The 21690-nt window shown below is 42.8% G+C and overlaps 1 protein-coding gene across 3 annotated transcripts in view; it reads left to right on the top strand.

Annotated features, from left to right (window-relative positions):
• Positions 1–17411, top strand: part of Bend6 (BEN domain containing 6) — a 54456-nt gene extending 37045 nt beyond the window's left edge. For 2 of the 3 annotated variants that reach the window (XM_063267364.1, NM_001393774.1), the window contains exons 4-7: positions 8785–9005; positions 10563–10755; positions 11701–11836; positions 16060–17411. In XM_063267364.1, the coding sequence (XP_063123434.1) occupies positions 8785–9005; positions 10563–10755; positions 11701–11834 (548 nt within the window). In that variant the 3' untranslated portion in view covers positions 11835–11836; positions 16060–17411. The remainder of the gene's footprint in view (positions 1–8784; positions 9006–10562; positions 10756–11700; positions 11837–16059) is intronic. The other variant, XR_010054613.1, reaches the window with a different exon arrangement.
• Positions 17412–21690: the final 4279 nt, after the last annotated feature.

The following is a 21690-nucleotide window of genomic DNA, read 5'->3' as shown; positions in this document are numbered from 1 at the left end:
CACTGCTACTGAGAGGTGATTGGATCAGGGGAACACTAACTTCATTAATATATTATTCCACTGGTGAATTCATGCTGAATGGGCTATGTACTGGTGAGTTTTATGTCTGCTCGACACAAGCTAGAATCATTTGGGAAGAAGAAAACTCAATTGAGAGCATGACCCTACTAGACTGGCCAGTAGGCAAGCCTGTGGGGCATTTCCTTTGTGGCCCATTGTGAGTGGTGCCACCCCTAGCATTAAAACCTGCAGAGCATTAAAATTGGGATGAGTAAGCTACAGAGAGCAAGCCAGTAAACAGCATTCCTTTATGGCCTCCACTCCAGTTCCTGCCCTGACTTTCCTTCATAATAGATAGATAAGCTACAACGTAAAATAAGCCCTTCTCTTTCCCAGTTACTTTTTCTCAATGATGTTTTATTAAAGCAATAGAAACCTTAACTGAGACAGACTTTTAGTGGGTGAGGCCTGGGTGTGGCACATAGGACATTGAAGCTGTACCTGTGAGGGTATATACAGGTCCTGGTCCCTGTTGCTCTCTCTGCTGCCTGGCTGCCATGAGATAAGCAGCCATTTGTCCAACTATACTTGCCTGCCACCATGTTTCTGCCTTCTTGTTCTAAAAGCAACAGAACCAACTGACTATGGGTGGAGACCTCTAAAACAGTGAGCTGAGACAAATCTGTCCTCTTTGACCTAAGCTGCTTAGATCAAATGTTTTCTCATGGTGACAAAGATTTAACTCCCTAATAAGAGACTGCATGCTATCACAGATGCATAAGTGTCCCGGCTACTCTTTAGACTTAGAATCAGAGCTGCTTGTTGACAGGATATATATGCCACTGTGGAAAGGCAGGTGTGAGCATGCCGTCTGTGTGTGTGTGTGTGTGTGTGTGTGTGTGTGTGTGTGTGTGTGTGTGTGTATGTGACACTTAAAGCATACCCCTCCAAGTGGCAAGCGAGTGCAATGCAGAAGGGAGTATGTGGTGTTCAATCTGTAGAGTGACTGCATAGCCAGGAAACTGAGTTCACCTAAAGCTCAACTCTTCTAACAAAGGTCCAGTAAAGACTTATAAATTACACTTTTGCTCAGCACTTAACTATCTCAGAAAGCTTAACTTAAACACATTTTGCTCTCCCTCCCACCTTGAAATGCTACCAAAAAGTACATTTAAAATAGACAGAAGCACAAGGGTGAAGAAAACTCCAGAAAAGATCACACATAAATGATGCAGATGTTATAGTAGACGCTGATGTGCAGGTGATAAATGCTGACTGACTTGGCCTGGTCCAGTGGAAATGCTCCACGCTGCGGCTGAGCTTGCAGTGAGCAGTGAAAAACAGCAGTGGGCAGATTAAAACGAAGTAAGTTGAAACCATGCTGACAAATTGATGAAAGCTGTAGGAATCGTCCTTATGAAAAACTAGTGGCATGAGAACCAGAAGAAAATCTTACACAAAGACTCATTCAGATCACAAATTCTTAAGTACCCCATCATTTCTGGACCACATCAGAAGCCAAATCAAAGCTATGGATTCGGGGACATTAGGCACATCTAAGAAAAAGAGTGTATGGTTGCTTGAGAAACTGTCCTAGCATAAGCTAATGAGATGGCTCAGAGGATAAATTCACTCTCCACCAAACCCTGTGACTTGAGTTTGATTCCCGAGAAGCACATGGTGGAAGGAGAGAACTGAACACTACAAAGTCTTCCTCTGGCCTTCACATGTGCACTAAGGTACATGTATGCACATACATATGCATGCATGTACAAAATAGGATACATGAGGTGTAAAAGTAAAATAATACATGAAAATGTTCTGGCATGGGAAATGAAAACAAGGCATTAGAAGAATGATCCACTAAGAAAAGATTCCGTACCCGTGAAACAAGAACAGAGTAATTCTAAGAAAGGAAAATTCAAAGAACCAGAATTTAGAAACACAATAGACTATCTGGAAGAGAAAAAATAATTATGGATATTAGAGCAAGAAGGCAAAGATAAAGGAAATAAACATTATTAAGCAAATACAGAATTAGTCTTAACCAAGAAACCCTAAAAAACGGAAGTCACATTTTAAAGACTTCATGGTGTCTTTCTAGAAATAAAGGGTATATATTTCTAGAATAAAACAGACCACCCGGGAGCAAATGTATTTATAGACTCGAGCTATGGAGGTAGCTTGGTGACAGAGTGCTTGCTCAGCACTCACAAAGTGCCAGGATCGATTCCCTGCGCCACAAGCAAAGGTATTTTCCCATAGTAAATTGTACTTTTGGTTATAAATATTGATTGGCAGATATGAATAGTCGTGATTTTAACTTTAATGAAATTTGCATTTAAATGTAGGCAAATTATTAAATGTTTCACCCCAATTATTAAACTACTTGCATCCCAATATAATGAAATAAAAGCAGTTGCCAAAAGCATTGTGAAATTTCAGACCAAACAGGACAAGCATGTCACAGGCTAAGGACAGGAATCAAAATGGCATTAGGTGACTCAGCAGCCACTCTGCGACTCCCAAGGTTGCTGAGCAAAACCTTCAGGGATCTAAAGGGAAGTAACTCGATTCTATATGGCATGAAACTGTGAACCCAGGAGAAGGATAATGTAACAATATTATATAAAGTCTCAAAAATATTTGCTACATACTTTCTACTTTATAGCCAAAAGGAGAATGTGCTTCCCCAAATGACACAGTCATCCTAGAAAAAGAAAAGAAAAATATGATATCCAGAAAACTGTGAATCTATGGTAGGCATGGTATTGGTTAAACTAGCGACCCTGCTGGAAGATGCAGGACAGTAGAGAGAAGTGTGGATGTGTTTGTAAAGACAAACTCTGTGTTCCTGTGTCAGGGGAAGAGTTCAAAGCCCCCCCCCACACTGACTTATTACATAGTTGAAATTCTCTAATCAGAAAGTGTCCAGAAATAGATACATATATCTTTATCGCATGGAAGCTTTACCTGAATTATAAAGATAAATGTGTCTCCTTCGACAGATAAAAACATCAAGGCTAGTTCACCTTGTGGTGCAACATTTTTCTATTTGCTGTCAGCCTTCTCTCTGTTCTCTGCATTACTCTCTGGTAGGTAGGGTTATCTAAGGTTATAAAGACTCACCCATACCTAACAAGTCGATGGATGTGAGAGTCTCTGTCAGTAATCAGGAATGGGGGAAGGTAGAAAGGAAGAAAGCTGGGTGTTAAACCTTATTTTATTTAAAAAGTAATAAATGGAGGCCAGCGTGCTGGCTCAGTGGGTGGCAGCTGCATGACCTTCCTACCCACCCAAGATGGGACAGTTGGAGAGTCACCGAGTCATGGTAACCATGACAGAAACAAATTCCTAAGGCAGGAGTACACAATAGTGTTCAGAAATGAAGGATGCATCGGTCACTCAGGGAAATGTATTACTTTGAAAGCCAACAATGTGCATCAAAAGAAGCATGTGTCCTGGCTTTGGGAAACGAACCGAAGAGCCAATGAGAACTTGCAGGGGAACTTGAGGTAGTGAGTGGTAAAGAAGCACATCCTAGATCAGCAGCCCCCGAAAACAAACAGAATCTGAATAGCGATCATCAGTGGAAACCCACCCTCCAGGGAGAACCTAACTTCCCCATCAAGCCTTCACATCGACATGAGATAAAATGAGGAAATGTGCTCCCCATCCTAAAGGATGCAGCCAGCAAAGTCCATGCCGAGAAAAGGCTCTGAGAGCAAATGACTTGGTTTCTCCAGTTAATAATCTGCGAGGACAAATCCAGAGCACAGAAAAGAAACTAGTTGGGGTAGAAGAAGCAGTCTAGCCTGTGATCCTTCTTGGGCCTGACTCAGATCTACTGAAAACAGACAGATAATCAGGGAAGTTTGAACATTGGCCAGCTTTTTAATATAATATTAAAGAGGTACTGTTAATTACTGGGGCTGTGGCAGTACTAGGAGTTTTTTAGTGCAATACAAAATTACTTAGAGGTGTAAAGTGTTTGTCACCTGAACATGAGGGCCAAAGTCTGGAGTCCCAATACTCTTCATAAATCCCAGCTGGCTGTGGCGCCCCACGTAGAGTGCCAGCACTGGAGAGCAGCTAGCTAGCTAGACTAATTGAGTCTGCAAGTTATAGGTTCAAGGTAGAGACCTTGACTCAAAATATAAATGAAGTGTGACCAGGGGAAACCAGACACAAACTGCTGACCACCCTGTGAACACGTATGCACACATGACCCTTCACATGTGAGAAAAATGCATGTAATTTTTTTCGTACATAAAGGTGTGGGAGTGTACATGCTGGGAGGATTTTTCTTTGTAAAATTTTAAAATGCATGATTTACTACCTAATGGGTCCTAATGATGAAGGGTTTTTAAAAGCAAAGCATTCCAAAGCAAACACGTTACCAAGAGTATTCTAATACTGTAGCACTAAACTCATGTGTGCACGTTTTCACCATGCATATTGAATTGCAGCACCAAGGGTCAAGCCCATCTTTTCACGTAAGGCTCTACCACTGAGCACTAACTCCAACATCTGTTTATTTAGGAAGGCGTCTTCACATATGGCCAGGCTAGGGTCAACTTCTGCTTCAACTACCCTGCTTTGGATGTGTGCTTAAAGCATGATCACGGTAACAGATAAACACTCAGAAGAAAGCATTTGCCCATGTCCTGAGCTCTTGTCTCTATGGCAATACCTGAGAACAAATGTCTGATTGGTTGGTGGTTTCAGAGGTCATCTGGATCGGTTGTTTCTGGGCCACCGTGAAGTGGAACATCCTGGCGGAAGGCATGGATGAACTAAGTTGGTTGTCTTACCCTGGCAAAGAAATAAGAAGGAGGGGGAAGGGGAGGAGAGTTAAAACAAGATACAGAGCCCAAGAAAATGCCTGCAGTGAACTACTTCATCTAGGCCCCATCTCTAGACATGTCTACTTCCTCTCCACAGTGCCATCAACTTATGAGCCCAGGGCCAGAGAGATGCTGACTCCGCAGTTAAAATCTCTAGGGGTTGGGGATTTAGCTCAGTGGTAGAGTGCTTGCCTAGGAAGCGCAAGGCCCTGGGTTCGGTCCCCAGCTCCGAAAAAAGGAACCAAAAAAAAAAAAATCTCTAATTGTTTCTTCTTCCAGATTAAAACTTCGTTCCCATGCCTGTTGCCCTGCTATCTCATGATGTCTAGCTCCGGGGATTCAACCCCCCTTTTCTGTCTTTCTCCTGTACCCACACACGTGTGGCAGAGGCGCACGCGCGCGTGCGCACACACACACACACACACACAAATTTTAAATAATTAAAAAAAATCTTAGGAGTCCACCTGTAGGTTAGCACAATGACAAGATGGAACTTTCATGACCCAGTCAATGATCAATGATTGGTCTACCAAACCTTCAAGATATGCAAAGCACAGCCTTGAATTAAAGCAAAGAAAATGTTAAAGTGCTTGATAATTTAAAGGAATTAGTAGTAATAGCCAATACAGCATACACTAGACCAATGGCTCTCAAGTTTCCCAGTGCTTTAGTCCTTTATGTTGGGGTGACCCCCCCAACCTTAACATTATTCTTGCTGCTACTTCATAACTATAATTTTGCCAGTTATGAGTTGTCATGTAAATATCTGTGTTTTCCAATGGTCTTAGGGGACACCTGTGAAAGGGTCATTTGACCACCAAAGGTTGCAGTCCACGGGTTGAGAGCTACTGAACTAGACATTCCTATAAACCTTCCATAAAACCCTAACAAACTAAAATTGAGGGGAAGGGTAATCAGGCTATTGCTTTCCCATCAGGGCTGCACGAGACCGTACATCATAACAAAGCAAAGTAACCACGAAACACTGCTATCTCATGGTCAGACACATAATTCCCGAAAGAAATTCAAATAACCAAAAACAAACACACACAAAACACACACACATATAATTAACCTCAAGATTTTGAATTGCCAGAAAACGTAAAATTCTTAACGAGTGTTAACACCTTTTATTGTTGACTCGAGGTCAAAAAAGGGCTTATATGACGGATGACGGTGTAAGTTAGGAAAGCCTTTCTGCAGAGTCCTTTAACATAGTGACCTGAGTCTTGAAAACATTTGTACCTGGTGACCCTACTAGGCTCTTGGACTCTTCAGTATCAACATGATCAGAGACATCATCACAGTTTGTGTCTTCTAATGGCAATCCTCCCATGGGTAAGCTGATTATTCATCACGGAGAATAAATTTCAGAGTAGTGGGATACTAGTCAGCAAAAAAAGGGGGGGATTGATTATACACATAGTGTGAATGGATCTTAGAGTATTATTTAGAACAAAGAAAGAAAAGAAAAGATCAAAATGCCAAGCGGCAGGTATATTTTGGAAGCTGCTGATGTTGAGTTTTGGAAGAACCACACTTGTCCACATTTAAAGCAAGGGGATTTCTTACAGGACTGTGAAGAACTTCCTGACTCAACTCATCCCCTTTCCTTACCTTATTTCTTCGTTTAACTATGTAAGTTAGACTTCAAAATCCACGTGTTCCAAGAGCTAATCAAACAGGCAAAACATTCACCCCCTGGCCTTAATTGGAAGGAGAGCTGGGTCACAATACTGTGTGTGTGTCAGTATGGTTCCAACTTTGTCACATAGCAAATGCCAACAGAGATAAGAAAGTTGAGATAAAAAAGGCATAGCCCGGTGCACGAGTACAACCTTTGTGATCGGAGAAACCCATAAAGAGCCTCGAAGCCCCACTTCACGTCGGATTCTGTCTTCTCTACATTCCAGCTCTGACACTTTGGATCTCCAAGTGCAGAGAGCATGTGTACCTCTGCCCCTGATGACCTCTCTCCTCTGTGGCTGTTTAATCCGTTCCATTTCCTGCTCCCAGCTCAGTATTGACCGCCTCAGAGAAGGACCTTGTGCTCCCGGAGTCCAACCCTCCCTCTTATAGCCTTAGGTCAGATTGCTTTTGGTGCTACTCTGTCAAAACATCTAATACAAGCAGCTTCAAGAAGGAGAGATTTCCTTTGACTTGTAGCTTCAGAGGGTTAAGTTTGCGGGCGTCTGGTTCTGTTTGGGGGCCTAGGGTGAGGGAGAGCATTGGATGGAGAAGTGGTTGATGTCAGAGAGGACAAGAAGCAGAGATAGCGAGCCAGGGACCAGGTATAAGGTTCAGGCGTGCGCCGTGGGGCCCCTTCCTCCGGCTAGGCCCACCTCCTAAAGTTTCCACAACCAGCTGGGGTCCAGCCACTCAACAGATGAACCTTCAGTGATGAGTCATCTAAAAGCCCGAGCATACCCCCTCCGTCTTCAGGACACTTAGACACTTTCACTTCTTTGGGTCTACAGGCTAGCCTCCAGAATGGCAAACTTGCCCAATCGTGACACCAGCTACAAAATTGAAAAGTTTTCCCATACCACCCTGCCCTTGATAATTTGCTAGGGAAAACAAACAAACAAACAAACTCACAGAATTCATTGAATCCCATTGTAGTTACAGTCGAGTTTGGGTGGGGAGGGAGGAAGGGGGAATACAGAGTAGAACACAAAGAAGGCAGAGTCCTAGCCCACCAAATCTGAAGCTCTTGCGATGGACACTCTGTCCCACCAACACTGTGACTGTATGTAGAATATTGACCCTCAGGAGGCTCCCCAGAATTCGGTGCCCAAAGACTTCCTGAAACCGTGTTATGTAAGTGTATGATGGGTTTATTGATTGCCCGTGTGTTCGAACACTGTGTCATTAGTTGGTTTTTTTTATTTATTTCTGCCTGTGTCCAACCTCTACTTCAGATGATTGGGTGTGGACGTCTCAACTCATAGTGACCCTGTTAGCATGAACTCCTAGGTGTGTTCTCAAGGATTCACCACCTTCAGCACATGCCTGCCCCTGTTGCTTTAGGAAAACCCAAGGGTTGACCTTGCTCTCATTCGGTACAGAATCGTTGATTGACTAAGCAGCAGCACATGGGGGCAGGGTTGCTTAATGTATTTGCTGAAAGAGCAAGCAAGGAGATTTACTTTATTAAATCTTCCTGCTAACACAGCACTCGTGTCCTGATTTGAATACATCACCAGTCATTGTTAAGATTATAGTTCAACAATATGCCTCATCGAGATAGCCCCCCAAAAGGAACTCAGAGGCCGGCCCCCTGTTTCTAACAAGCAGCGCCCTTAACCACCGAGTGAGGAATTAAGTTAGGCTGAGTCCAACGTCTCTCCCAGCTCCGACAACAAGCCATTTTTTTCGTTAGAAGACAAACAAGCTATAGCAAGTTTACAGGGTCCCATGAAACCCTGAATATGTAACTTTCCAATAATGTAGAAACAGAGTAATTCAGTTGATCTCCAAAATTCATATTTAATACGTGACAACATGGGTTTGAGTTGCAGCAGCACAGAATTATTAGTTTGATGAAATCTGGCTCTGTGGCTAAACAATCACAAACCTTATTTTAATCTATGGTTAATTGTATCGTGTCACTCACATTGGCCTAAGGTGGGTTCCTGGGAGGTGGCTGATAAAACGGTATGTCACCACGCAAGAGTTACCATGCCCTCAAAGCATAGTCCTAACAGTTAAAGAAGAACTAACTTTTGAAACATTGTTTTTAATTCAAAGTAATACATAGACATTCAACTATAACCAGTGTTTCAAAACTCATTATCAAGCTGATTTATTACAAGAAGTAAAAAGTTCTAGATCCCTTTGCAACACACACACACACACACACACACACACACACACACACACAAATGCCATGCTACTGATGTGTTTGTAAAACGCTACTTTCGTGTTGCCGTTCCAGTGTTACCGCAGGCAGTCACCCAGTTTGAAGAACTGGTCGGAATGGCAGAGACCCTTCTTAAGAGTGGAGGGGCCATGTCCACGCCAGCATCCACTCTCTGGAGAGCAACAAACAACTCCTCCCCAGATTCGTTTGCCTCTCTGTGCAGTAATTCCAACTCTACTTCCAGCTCCCCAAGTTCCCTGAAGGCTGAGGAAGAGCAGCAGCCTGGCGAGAAGCAGGTTGGTTGACTGTCTTCCCTCTGGTTCTCTGGAAAGGCCTAACCCAGGAACTAAGAGAGGAGTGAGGCCGTGAGGTGCCATCACCAGGTAAAGTCTAGACAGATAGGTCCCTACCATTAGAATCCTGTCCCAAAGAATCATCCGATGTTAACAATGAGAGGCAATATTTGTGAACCAGACACTGCGTTTACAAAAACTAAAAGCAAATAAATCAGGGGGGGAATACCTGCAGCTTTTGAACTATAAAATTCTTAGACCAGTTACAGAATTCAGAATTATGTGTTAAAGTCTTTGTGTCACGTGGGCCTCTGCGTGCTTGATGTGCACAACATTTTGGTTTTCCTTGTTCCTCTTTTTTTTTTTTTTTTTTTTTTTTTTTGGAACTGGGGACCGAACCCAGGGCCTTGCACCTGCTAGGCAAGTGCTCTACCACTGAGCTAAATCCCCAACCCCTTCCTTGTTCCTCTTAATCAAAAAGACAGAAACTAAAAGGTGTAAAAAATTTGTTAGTTTCAGGTATAAGCCTAAGAAAATGGCTCCTCCAAGGTGGTAATGAAATACCAAATCTGAGTGTATGTGTATATTTTATATTTTTTTCTTCTGAGTAACCTCAGAATCTGAGTGCCAGAATCTTTGTAGATAATTTCCTATTGCCATGCAACAGACTGCCACAAACTCAGTGATATCACATAACCCAGATTTACTATCTCACAGTTCTGAAGTCCAGAATCCAATACAGAGCCCACGGGCATGAGCGCAGTGTTTGAACAGGGGCATTCTTCGTGGGAGACTCTAAAAAGGAATCTTTTCCGGCTCACTTTTTGGGTCACTAATGTAGAATTTGGTTTCCAGTGGTTGTAGAAATGAATTCCCAGTTTCCTTTTGAGCTGCAGAAGTCACCCCCACTTCTAAAACCCTCACGCTTGGCTTAGGGCCATCTCGCAGGTAAGCCCCACATCACATCTTTCCTCCTAGTTTGTTCCCTTGGTGTCGGTGGTTTTTTTGGACCCTCTCTTCTACCCCCATCATTGACTTTTAGGACTCATTGAGCTCTCCTGGCTGATCCAGATCTCCCATCTCAAAATGCTTAACTTTAAAATACATTTATAAATCCCCAAGGAAGTAACATATCCACAGAGGCCAGAGGTTTAGGGGGTACATCTTTTGAGAGCCATGGTTCTCCCAAACACTTAAATATGAAGAGTTGAAGATAAAGGTGACCTCAAGGCATCACATTTAGGTGACCCATTAAATTTGCATGTATTTGATGCAAAAACCTCACAAAGGCTGACAGGTGTTTCAAACATTATGATTTCCTCTAACTGAGATATAAAATATCTACTAAAGGTATAAAATACCTTTAAGAGTAAATACCACCTTAAGGAGTAAATAAATACCACCTTAAGGAGTAAATACCACCTTAAGGAGTAAATACCACCTTAAGGAGTAAATACCACCTTAAAGAGTATTGCTGGTTTTCGGTATGTCTTAATTAGCATTTTTTTCTCCAGGTATCCTCTCTTTTTCTAATCTCAGTTATCATTTCTTATTTTGTAGTTCACGATTGAGAGATGGCAGATTGCCCGTTGTAATAAGAGCAAGCCTCAGAAATTTATTAATGATTTAATGCAAGTGCTTTACACAAATGAATACATGGCCACACACAGTCTGACTGGGGCAAAATCCTCTACTTCAAGGGACAAGGTTGTAAAACCAGCTATGAATCAGAACGAAGTTCAAGAAATCATAGGTGATCATTTGATTGCATTGTATTTTCACACAAACCTGAAATGATGTTACTGTTCACAGTTGGGTTATTATTTTTTTTTTAGTCCTTTTTTTTTTGTTTTCAGATTTATTTTTTATGAAAAAAATTAGAATCATCTAATATTGTTGTTAAATATGAAAAGACAAGAAAACTGAAATCTGGGTGTGGTGGTGCATACTTGTAATCTCAATGCTTGAGAGATGGGTGAGGGAGGGTCTGGAACTCAAGGTCATTCTGGGCACCACAGAAGAGTCCGCAGCCAGCCTAGGTTGCATAAGACCTGTCTCAGAAAGGAAAAAGAAATGGATACTGAACTAAAAGTAGTGTCCAAAATGGAGAAGTTTGAACTAATAAAATTCAAACAAGTGTTTGTTACTCTTTTAAATTTTCAGTAACAATTTGTTTTGCTTTCCCTTTCTTAGTTCTTTCTCTTGTGTTTCGTTTATTTCTAGAAAGAGTTCATTTTAACCGTGTGATTTTAAAATGAGTGAGTCTCCTTAAAAATGATGATCTTCCTTTCCCAATTTTTTGTTTTGTTTTGTGCAAATATCCAAAAAAAAAAAAAAAAGTTAGAGATTCTCTGACCAAACTCTTTACTTACTGTTTCTTAATAAGGGATTGATTTGTTGTGACTAATATTAGAAAGGAATAAAAATCAGTTCTTGAAAGCTTGGGGCAAAAACAAAGCTCATAGAGTTTAAGCTGCCTGATGTCCTGGGGCGACAAACATGCATGATTTATGTAGTATCGCCCTTCTGTGAGCTTCGGCTGTGCTTTGGAAGCCTGACCCTATTCATCTGATTAAATATGTCAGGGCAATGTGGGCTCCTTTTGGTATAACGGAGACAAAGCTGTGTTTTGCCTCGGTTCACAGGACGCAAACGCCTCACAAAGCGCTCCTGTGCGTGCCGCTGTGATCTCTTGCAGGAGTAACGAAGCAGGTGTTTCCCAGCGCCGATGACGTCTCCATCAGACGGATGATTGGACAGAAGCTCAATAACTGCACCAAGAAGCCGAGCGTGAGCAAAGCTCCGACCTCGCAGGAGATAAGTAGATCGTAACGGTATGACTCTCAAACCCTCACCGTCTTCCGTGCGACAGACTCTCTTCTGCTGTCTCTGCCAACCGGCTTTTTCCAGATGCTCACCTAGGGGACCCTAGGATCCTCTGAGATGTGTAAATTTGGGAAGATTTTGAGATCTACCAGAACCCGTCGCAGTATCTGAGAGGTTCAGTCAGGGAAAGAGACACCTTCCTGACAGAAGCAAGTAAGAGAAAGAGATCAGGATATCTCAGTCTCCTTCAGAGGTGTACGGTACCTCAATAACCTTTGGGGCACATGTAAATTTGTTCTGTCAGGAAGGTGTCTATTTTCCTGACTGAACCTCTCAGATACTGGGATGGGTCCTGGTAGATCGTAAAATCAGTTGTTATAATCTAATAAAGTTTTTTTTTGTCTTTTCATAAGTCGGGCATTGCCAACGTGAAGTGAAATTTTGGCCGTTTCAGCTTTGCAGTGAATCTCTCTGCTATAATTTAGATTCAGCGTGCCCTCAAAGGCCCATGCGTTAAATCCCTTGTGCAAACGCGCCTGTTGGATTAGCCACCGCACCATCCACTGGAACGCCTCTGTAATTTTCTCTTCCAGGTCATTTAACTTACAGACGCTTAAAGGCAAGACCTTAGCCCTGCCTTGCCTCACACCCCGACACCCGAAATATTCTTCAAGGAAGTGACTGTGGTGGTTGTTCTTGGTTGTCAAATAGACTACATCTGGAATTAACTAAAACTCAAGCATCTGGCTACACCTGCGAGGGATTTTTTTTTTCCTTATTGAATCATTTGAGGTGGGAAGACCTACCCTTATTCTGGGCCACATGTTCTGGTGGCAGCCTACATAAATTTTCTTAATTTGGATACGAGTTTGCCGATCTTCTTGATTTTTCTCAAAGAACCAACTCTCTGTGTCGTTGATTCTTGTGAAATTTTTTTCTATTATTTCTATTTCTGCCCTGAGTTTCTGTATCTCTTGCTGTCTGCTCCTCTTGGCTGTGACTCCTTTTTTGTTTCGGAGCTTCCAGGTGTGCTTTTAAGTTGCTGGCATGAGATCTCGCCCCCCCCTTTTAATGTAGGCACTTGTTGTAATGGCCAGGCCTCTTAGAACTGCCTTTGCTGTGTTTTCATTTTTTTCTTAATTTCTGTCCTGACCCATTTTTCCATTCAGTTGAGAGTTGTTTAGTTTGTCATGAGTTTGTAAGCTTTCTGTTATTTCTGTTGTTCTTCACCTCTAGTCCAGTAGTGTTTCAGAGGATGCAGCATGGTATTTCAGTTCTCTTGTATCTGTTGAGACTTGCTTTGTGTCCAAGTGTGTGGCCAATTCCGGAGTAAGTTCCAAGAGCTGCTGAGAAGAAGGTATATTGTTTTGTGTTTGGGTGAAATATTCTATAGGTCTCTGTTAGGTCCATTTGGTTTATCAGTTAGCTTCAGCATTTTTGTTTAGTTTAGTTTTGTTATTGTTGTTGTTGTTTTCTGGATATATACCTATGTGTTGGTGGGCTTGGAGCATTGAAGTTTTCCACTCTCACTGTGTCAGGATCAATGTGTGATTCAAGCTGCAGAGGTGTCTCTTTATAAACGTGGGTGCCCTGTGTGTGGTGCATGGACATTAAAAATTACGACATTCCCTTGATGGGTTTCTCCTTTGATGAATATGTAGCACCCTTCCCCATCCTTTCCAGTCAGTCTTGTTTTGAAGTTTATTTTGTGACATATTAAAATGGCTATACCAGCTTGCTTCCTGGGTTCATTCACTTGAAATACCTTTTTCAAATCTTGACCCTGAGGTGCTATTTACCCTTGAAGTTTGGATCTGTTTCTCTTGAATGAGGAAGAAAGATGAATCCTGTTTTTGCATTCATTACATTAATAGGTCAATTTATTAGGGAACTGGGACCATTGATAGTGAAAAATGTCAATGACCAATGATTGTCGATTTTCTGTTTTGTTTTTTTCCTGTTGGAAAACTATTTCAGCAATATATCTTTTTTAAAATTTGTATATATTTTTTTCTTTTTTTCGGAGCTGGGGACCGAACCCAGGGCCTTGCGCTTGAGCGCTCTATCACTGAGCTAAATCCCCAACCCCTAAATTTATGTATTTTATGCATTTACATTTCAAATGTTATCCTCTTTCCCAGTTTCCCCCTCTCTCCTCCTCCCCCCCTCCCCGCTTCTATGAGGATGCTCCCCCTCTCACCCACCCACTCCCACCTCATCACCCTGGCATTCCCCTACACTGGGGAAACAAGCCTTCACAAGACCAAGGGCTTCTCCTCCCACTGATGCCCAACAAGGCCATCCTCTGCTACATATTTGGCTGGATCCAAGGGTCCCTCCTCTTTGGTTGGTGGTTTTAGTCCCCCGGAGCTCTAGAGGGGTCTGGTTTGTTGATATTGTTGTTCTTCCTACAGGGTTGCAAACCCCTTCAGCTCCTTCAGTCCTTTCTCTAATGCCTCCATCCGGGGATTCTCTGTTGCCCTTGTGCTTCGGTTACTCAGGGCCTGCTGTGGTGGTGTTGCTGTAGTGAAGCATAATTTCCTGGCTAATTGATTCTGTTTTTCCACCGGAGTCTAGCCATCTGGGTCTGGGATGGTTGTAATTCTAGGTGAGGATATCTGGTCTTGTCTTTGTTGAGTGCCTGTTTTGTTCCTTGGTTTCTGTTGCCCTTTCTGGTCTTAGGAGAGTATGGCGGCTTGGGTTGCCTGATTAGGAGTACTTCTGAGATCCTGCAGGTGTGGCCTCTGCAGATTCTGATTAGAATGCATTTCTTGTATCAAGAGCTGACATTTAGGGGTAGATGTAATCCACTTGAGGTGCAAGAGTAGTCAGTCCCTACCCCTAAGGACCCCCCAAGGGCCCTAAGCTCACCAGTCCCTACCCTGGACAACACCACCCCCAAGAAACCCTATCAGTATGAAGCCCGCCTCCTGCTCATTTCTTTGATGCTTCTTCCTGAGCAGAGGCAGCCACCCTCTTGTGTCTTTCCCAATACATTTCTTGTGCATATGAGGTTTGATGTGAGGTGTGACTTTGTGGTATTCCTTTCTCCAGACTCCCAGGATACCTTTCCCTTCAGAGCTGTAACACTTCCAATGGAGATGGGCTAGAATTGTCCTGTGGGGTCCACAGGAGGAAAAGGAGGTGTTCCACCAGTATCTACTTAGTTCCCTGGGAATGAGGCCAGAGATGGAGGAGAGACCGTTGCCAGTAGTCTGCTACAGAGCTGGGAATTAGACTTGGTTGGATATGGAGGAAAGGAAGGGGAGTAAAAATCTGAAGTTGGTCTACCTGCCTCTCTGGCAGACGCCAGCGGGTTCCCACGGAGTGCCTGAGGGAGCTGGAGGCTGACACTGTGAGAGACCCTGTAGGATCTGCTGGAGATGGGGGAAGAGGGGAAGGGAGGCCACAGCAGATAGTCTGCTACAGAGCTGTGGATGAGACTGGGGAATTGAGTTTGGAGGAGAAGAGGGAAGCTCTAAAGGTCACCTCCCTGCTTCCCTCGCTTCTGGGCTTTGAGTCAGGTAAACCAGGTTTGAGGAACTGCTAGCCAATAAGTAACCAGTAAACACCACTGAAGAAAGCACGCAGGGGTGGGGTGGGGGGATGCGGGGGGGGGATGTAGAAATCTCAGGCTCAGTACATCAGACCACACCAAGCCAACATGGTTCCGGGTGGAGAGGTTTAATGAGAGAAGAATAAAAGAGGGGAGAAGTAAAGGCCGGCCATGAGCACGTGGAGGGAAGGGAGTAAGGGAGTAGAGAGAGAAGAGACAAGGGAAGAAAGCAAGAGAGCAGAGAAGAGAAGAGAGAATGAGGAGGGGACAAGCAGCCCCTTTTATAGTCAGGCTGGCTTGCCTGGCTGTTGCCAGGTAACTGTGGGGGAGGAGCATATCTGGCTGTTGCCAGGTAACTGTGGAGGAGGAGCTTAGACAGAATACCAACGGGGGCGAGGGGGTCGTTTTACCTTGTTTTAAAATTTAGCTAATAAAATTAATTGTTTCAAATAAAAATCTGAAAATAAAAATATAGAAAATAAATAAAATTAACTAATTAAATAAAATAAAAATTGAAAAATTGTTTCCAGTAAAAAAATCATATGAAATACTTTGATTTCTATGCTGGGATTCCTCTAAATTACAAAGCAATTCATGGGACATCTTAATAGCAATAACTCTCTCCTTTAATACAAAGTTTTGCACCTCTTTGAAGTTTGCTTTTCTTTTTTGCAGGTATCTTAAAAAATAAAACATGCTTGTTTCTACGTCAAACATTGGATTTTGCTGGAGAACGCGAGACACGTCGAGGATTGGCTGTAGTAGCCATGGCTTTCCTGGTGGAGCCGTCGGACTGGCTGTAGTAAGAAGCTGCATGCAGATCCCATACTAATTAACCAGTGATGCATCAAACCCGAGAATGTCTGTCAAACAAGCATGCGATACGGTTCCTTTGGAAATAACGCATCTTTCACGGCCCCGAATACTTCCCTGTAAACTAACTTAAGATAATACCAGCTCGTATCACAGCAACAAAAACATCCACCCTTCCGGATCTCAGTCACTGTCTTCAACAAACGTTGGGAATTATTACTATCAGTGACTCCCCGTTACGCTTTTTATTTGGTGAGGAGGGGCTTTAGCAAGCACAGGTTTGGTAAAAATACATTGTCTACCCACACGAAAGGAGCAGAGCGAGCCTAAGGGACAATAACCGTGTGTAACCAAGCAATGATGACTTAACCTACAAGTGATCTAAAACGTGTGAAATAGGATTATGGAAAAAAACAAAAAACATAAAGTCTTTTCCATCTTCAGCTATCCCAACGCACTCCTCATGGCCTAAATTCCCATTTTTGTTTGTTAATTCCATGCACCGACTTTTTTAATAGTCTCCTAGTCTGTGAGGAAAACACGCCCCTCAGTGTCCATTGTTATCCAGAATATAACTAGATTCAGGCATGTAATGGTAAACACATCCCCTAAAGCGCATGTAGGACATGACATAATGTCTGATCAGCCGTGATACTAAACTGCTTTAATTTTAACCTGTTTACTTCCACTATAGCAGAAGGAAAATTAACTGAAAAAAAAATACTGATTTAATAATGGCATGGAAGATGCCATTTTGTAAATCAACCAAAAATAGTCTTCAAAGACTTTTCCCTTGATAAAAGATCCCCTGACTACTTTGCAATGAGAAGCTATACCCTTTTCTTTTTCTCCAGTCCCCACTTCCTTTCCCCTCTGAGACAGGGTTTCTCTGTGTGGCCCCTGGTTATCCTGGAACTCACTCTATAGACCAGGCTGGCCTCAGACTCAGAGATCCACTTGCCTCTGCCTCCAAAGTTCTGGGATTGATGGTGTGCACCACCCCTGCCCAGCGAAGCTATGCGTGAGTTTGTAGACTGATGTGGAAGCTTGGAAAGGGGGATTTCTAAAGTACAGTGCAGTGGACCCAGGGATTACTCTGTAAAGGTTGCTTGATATAACAGCGCAGTTGTGCAAAAACACATACTCACGATGAAGTAAATTATGTGACATTTGCTACTTTTAATTAAATAAAATTTAACTCCATTGAAAATGAATGCGATTTCTTCTTTTCTTTTTTCTTTTCTTTCTTTCTTTCTTTTTTTTTTTTTGGAGCTGGGGACAGAACCATGAATGTGCTTTCTTATTGTTCATTTTATTTCATAATGTATTCTTATATTTTTGGTTGTGAGCCTAGCCTTTAACGGCTGAGCCATCTCTCCAGCCCCATAATGTATTCTATTCAGGGCAAAAAAAAATTTTTTTTTATCTAAGCAGAGGCTTCTTTAACATGTTGAAACATTTGCTTCTTCACTAAGAGTCTCTCCTGACCTCTTATGTGCCAAGCCTCACCTACCTTCCATGACACTGTGGAGAGTGGGGGAAGCTATGAGGGAGGGAGTGTGTAAGGAGTGTGTGAGTCCTGAGTGTGTTAAGAGTGGGTGAAGTCCTGACTGTTTAAGGAGTGTGTGAGTCCTGAGTGTGTAAAGGGTGGATGAAGTCCTGAGTGTGTTAAGAGTGTGAGTCCTAAGTGTGTAAGGAGTAGATGAAGTCCTGAGTGTGTGAGGAGTGTGTGACTCCTGTGTGTGTAAGGAGTGGGTGAATCCTGAGTGTGTAAAGAGTGGGTGAAGTCCCGAGTAAATGTGTATTATTGACAAAGATGACCAAGTTTGGCTGACAGAACAAGGTACAGTCTTGGCCCCACTGGCCCACGGCCTCTACATACCGATACTGAGGAAATACTCTAAGATCTGTGATCCTCAGTGATGCTGGTCTCTTCTTAATCACTGATTTCTCAGCTCTGACTAAGCAGTATCAATTGTTCCAGCAATGTGAACGTTTCAGTTTGGTGGTTCTTGTCCTTTGTTAATCACAGACAGTTCTTCAGCCCTAACTGACCAGAACCGTAGATTCCTACTTCAAAATATCACAGGAGTGACTTTGATAGGCTTTGAAGAACTCTCAAACTCTAAGACTGCACAAGCCAGGTCTCCGCCTTATCTCCCAGGTTCCCAGGACAGCCTGTTAAGCTTTGAGCACTAACAGCTTTCCCAGCTCTGAAATCTTTCAACGGTCCTTCCCTAACATGGTTAGGCCTGTTAGAACAATATCTTAGGAACCCAATACCAAGTCCTGTCTTCGGGTTTCTATTGACTCGATAAACCACCACCACCAGAAACAACTAGAGGAGGTAAGAGTTCATTTCCACTTCTAGATGTAGCCCATGGTCAGAACGTGGTCCAGGAATAGAGCCAGGTGTTAGAGAAGTCTGGGTGCTTATGAGATTACCCCAAGAAAACCAGACAAGGGTCCTGTGACCCCAGCTTCTTCAAAACATGGAATTGTGGTTTCCTGCTCCTGCCAGGTGTAGCAAATGGGAGTGAGTTTACTTCAGATTACTCATTATTGCTGGCTGTTGTTATTCAATTAAATGCTTAAACTAGCCCTTCTATACCTCTAGGGTAAAACATCTTTTTGCCACATGTAGCTTGTCCTCGTGGCCGAATACAGCTTGAACTCATGAGAAAATTTATTCATGTGAGTCTTCTTAACCCTCAGAGTATAAATTGTCTGATGCTCTAAATAAAGTTGTGTATTGCATGAGACATTAGTCTGCCTAATTTATCAGTTCCATTCTCCTAGCTCTGGAGTGACACCTGAACAGGGACCTGAAGTCGACTATAAGGTATCCAAGTTGGGACCTTCACAGAAGGAGGTGGGTGAGAAAAATGGGTCAGAAACCAGGGAAGGCATTGCCTTATGTCACATTTTCCCATCTTTTTTAAAAAGAATTTTTAAAAAAAGTATTTATTTTATGTATGTGAGTTCACTGTTGCTGTTTTCAGACACAGCAGAAGAGGGCACTGAATCCCATTATAGATGGTTGTGAGCCACCAAGTGGTTGCTAGGAATTGAACTTAAGACCTTGGAAAGAGCATCCAGTGCTCTTAACCCCTGAGCTATCTTTCCAGACCTTTTTTGTATCATTTTTAAAGAAAGGAGGAGCTCAAGTATCAAAATCACTACATTTAGATTCCCTGCATATCGTTTATGATTCTAAGCCCTGCTTTCCTGAAGAAGGAAGGTTAGGCGAAGAAGTATGGGGCAGGATCCAAAAGAATATTGAAAAGGCTTAGAAGCGAGGGGGAGAGATCCCTGGTCAATTATGAGTCACTTGGGCATTAATTCAATCTGTTATTAAAACAGCTAGGAAAGGTAAGGACATTCATCATAAGCAATGATCCCTTGAATAAACTGGATAATCAAACCTTAAAATTATTAAAAGGCAAGAAAGAGAGAGAGGGGGGGGGGAGGAGAGGGGAGGAGAAAAAGGAGATTCTCCTCATTCAGGAAGACCAGAAAGGAAAAAACACACCATCAACATCCTCACCTCAGCTTCTGATGCTCCCTCACCGGAGCCTCCTTTAAATATATATCAGCCATTGCCTGGAAATGACCTTGAACCATGGAATTTGGAATCCGATGGTCAATCTAATATTGAATTCCTCCTCTTCCTGATGAGGACTTAGGAAAGGCTATGAAAATGCTAAATTTACAAGGCAGGACAGCACAGGAAAAAGGAATCCGTTAGTAACTCCTCCCCAGCCTCATGAGCTGCCTTTGGTATTTCCAGGGTAATTTCTGCAAAATCAAAATGTTTATCAGGGATCAGACGTGGCTGTAGTGAAAGACTTTAAGACAGTTTGTGTTTCTTACGGACCTAATGCTCCATGTTGTTACAAATTTCTTTTGGTTGAAGCAGTGACACACAGTGTTTGCCGCATGTCTTTTATATAGTGGCTAAATGGTTCTTAGCCCTTCCCAGTTTTCTAAACGGCAAATGTGGCTTACAGATGAAGCCCGTGAAAAGCTTGACAACCAGGACGGAGGAGAGATCCTGGAAATGTCACGTAGGAAATGCTGACAGGGACTGGTAGATGGGTATCATCGGCACATGTTGCATAATATGCCTGCATCCCTCCCACGTGTCAGGGTCACGGCCATGGCTGCTTGGATGGAAAGTGATAGGGCATCTGAGGTCAGGTCTAGTGACACAAAAATTGTGCAAGGTCCCTCTGAGTCTTGTGCTGATTTCATAGGGAGATTCAAAGACGCTATGGAGAAGCAAGGACAGGGGGAACAAATTCAAGACTTATTAGTAAAACAGCTGGACTTTGACAATGCCAAAGAAGACTGCCAAGGGCTAATCAGACCTCAGAGAGAGACAGGAACTGTTAGGGATTTTCTGGAGTTACGGAGAAACGTAGGGACCTATAAACACAGGGCCAAATTAGCTGCTCTTGAGACGTACGCTGTTCAAAGACAGATTTCAGTCAAATGATTCAATTGTTGCTGACCTGGCCACTTAAACAGTGTACATTGTCCTTACAACCAACAGATGCTCAGAATCAAGGAGCTCCTGGCTTATTCCCTGAATGCAAGAGAGGAAAACATTGGACTAAGGAATGCTGATCTAAATATAGTAAGGATGGCAATACATCGCCTAGTAACAATACCAGTCAACAACAGGAGAATGGATTGAGCCCTCCCCCGCCCTCCAACAAGCCACACAAAATTAGAGGGCTTAATCCAGAAATGATAACATTTGTGCCGGCTTCAGGTTGTAATTAGTACAAGCTGCTATTCACGAAGGATGGCTGTTATTAGTCCTTGCCCATTTCAACCCGCCACACCCTTTTAAGTTATACAGGATCCTGGGGAGCCACACTCCTGAGACAGTTGGACTTTTATCAGGTCCCAAAGGTTTACCCATGAAAAGAATCATAGATCATGCAGGAGTTGTAGATGGAGATTCTACAGGGGAGATTGCAGTCATGATCTCAGTGCCCGCCCGACTGACGATTTAAAGCAGGAGGAAAAAAATGCCTTTGTTGTTATGGCCTTACATAGTCCTTTCATGCAACAGTGCACGTCTGAGGGAGGATTTGGAGGTACAGATAAAACGACAGCTGTAAGCACTGTACTGAAGAAAAACGATAAACCATCATTAGGTTTAAAAATAAGAGGAAATACTTTTACAGGGGAAACCAATTCTGGAGCTGATCTATAATAACTGACAAGTTATTTCCCTGGTGAGATAAGCCAATTCAAACCAGATTTTTTTTCAAAATATTTATTGTATATAAGTACACTATAGCTGTTTGTAAGCCACCATGTGGTTGTTGGGATTTGAACTCTGGACCCCTGGAAGAGCAGTCAGTGCTCTTAACCACTGAGCCATCTCTCCAGCTCAAATCAGATTTAATTATATTAAAGGCAGGTTTATTAGGACACTGCTCTCAGGTGAGTTCAGAGGCCCCAAGGACTGAGGCCAGG

This window comes from Rattus norvegicus, chromosome 9 (genome assembly GCF_036323735.1).
Source record: "Rattus norvegicus strain BN/NHsdMcwi chromosome 9, GRCr8, whole genome shotgun sequence".
NCBI lineage: Eukaryota > Metazoa > Chordata > Mammalia > Rodentia > Muridae > Rattus > Rattus norvegicus.
This window is presented reverse-complemented; position numbering and strand designations above follow the sequence as displayed.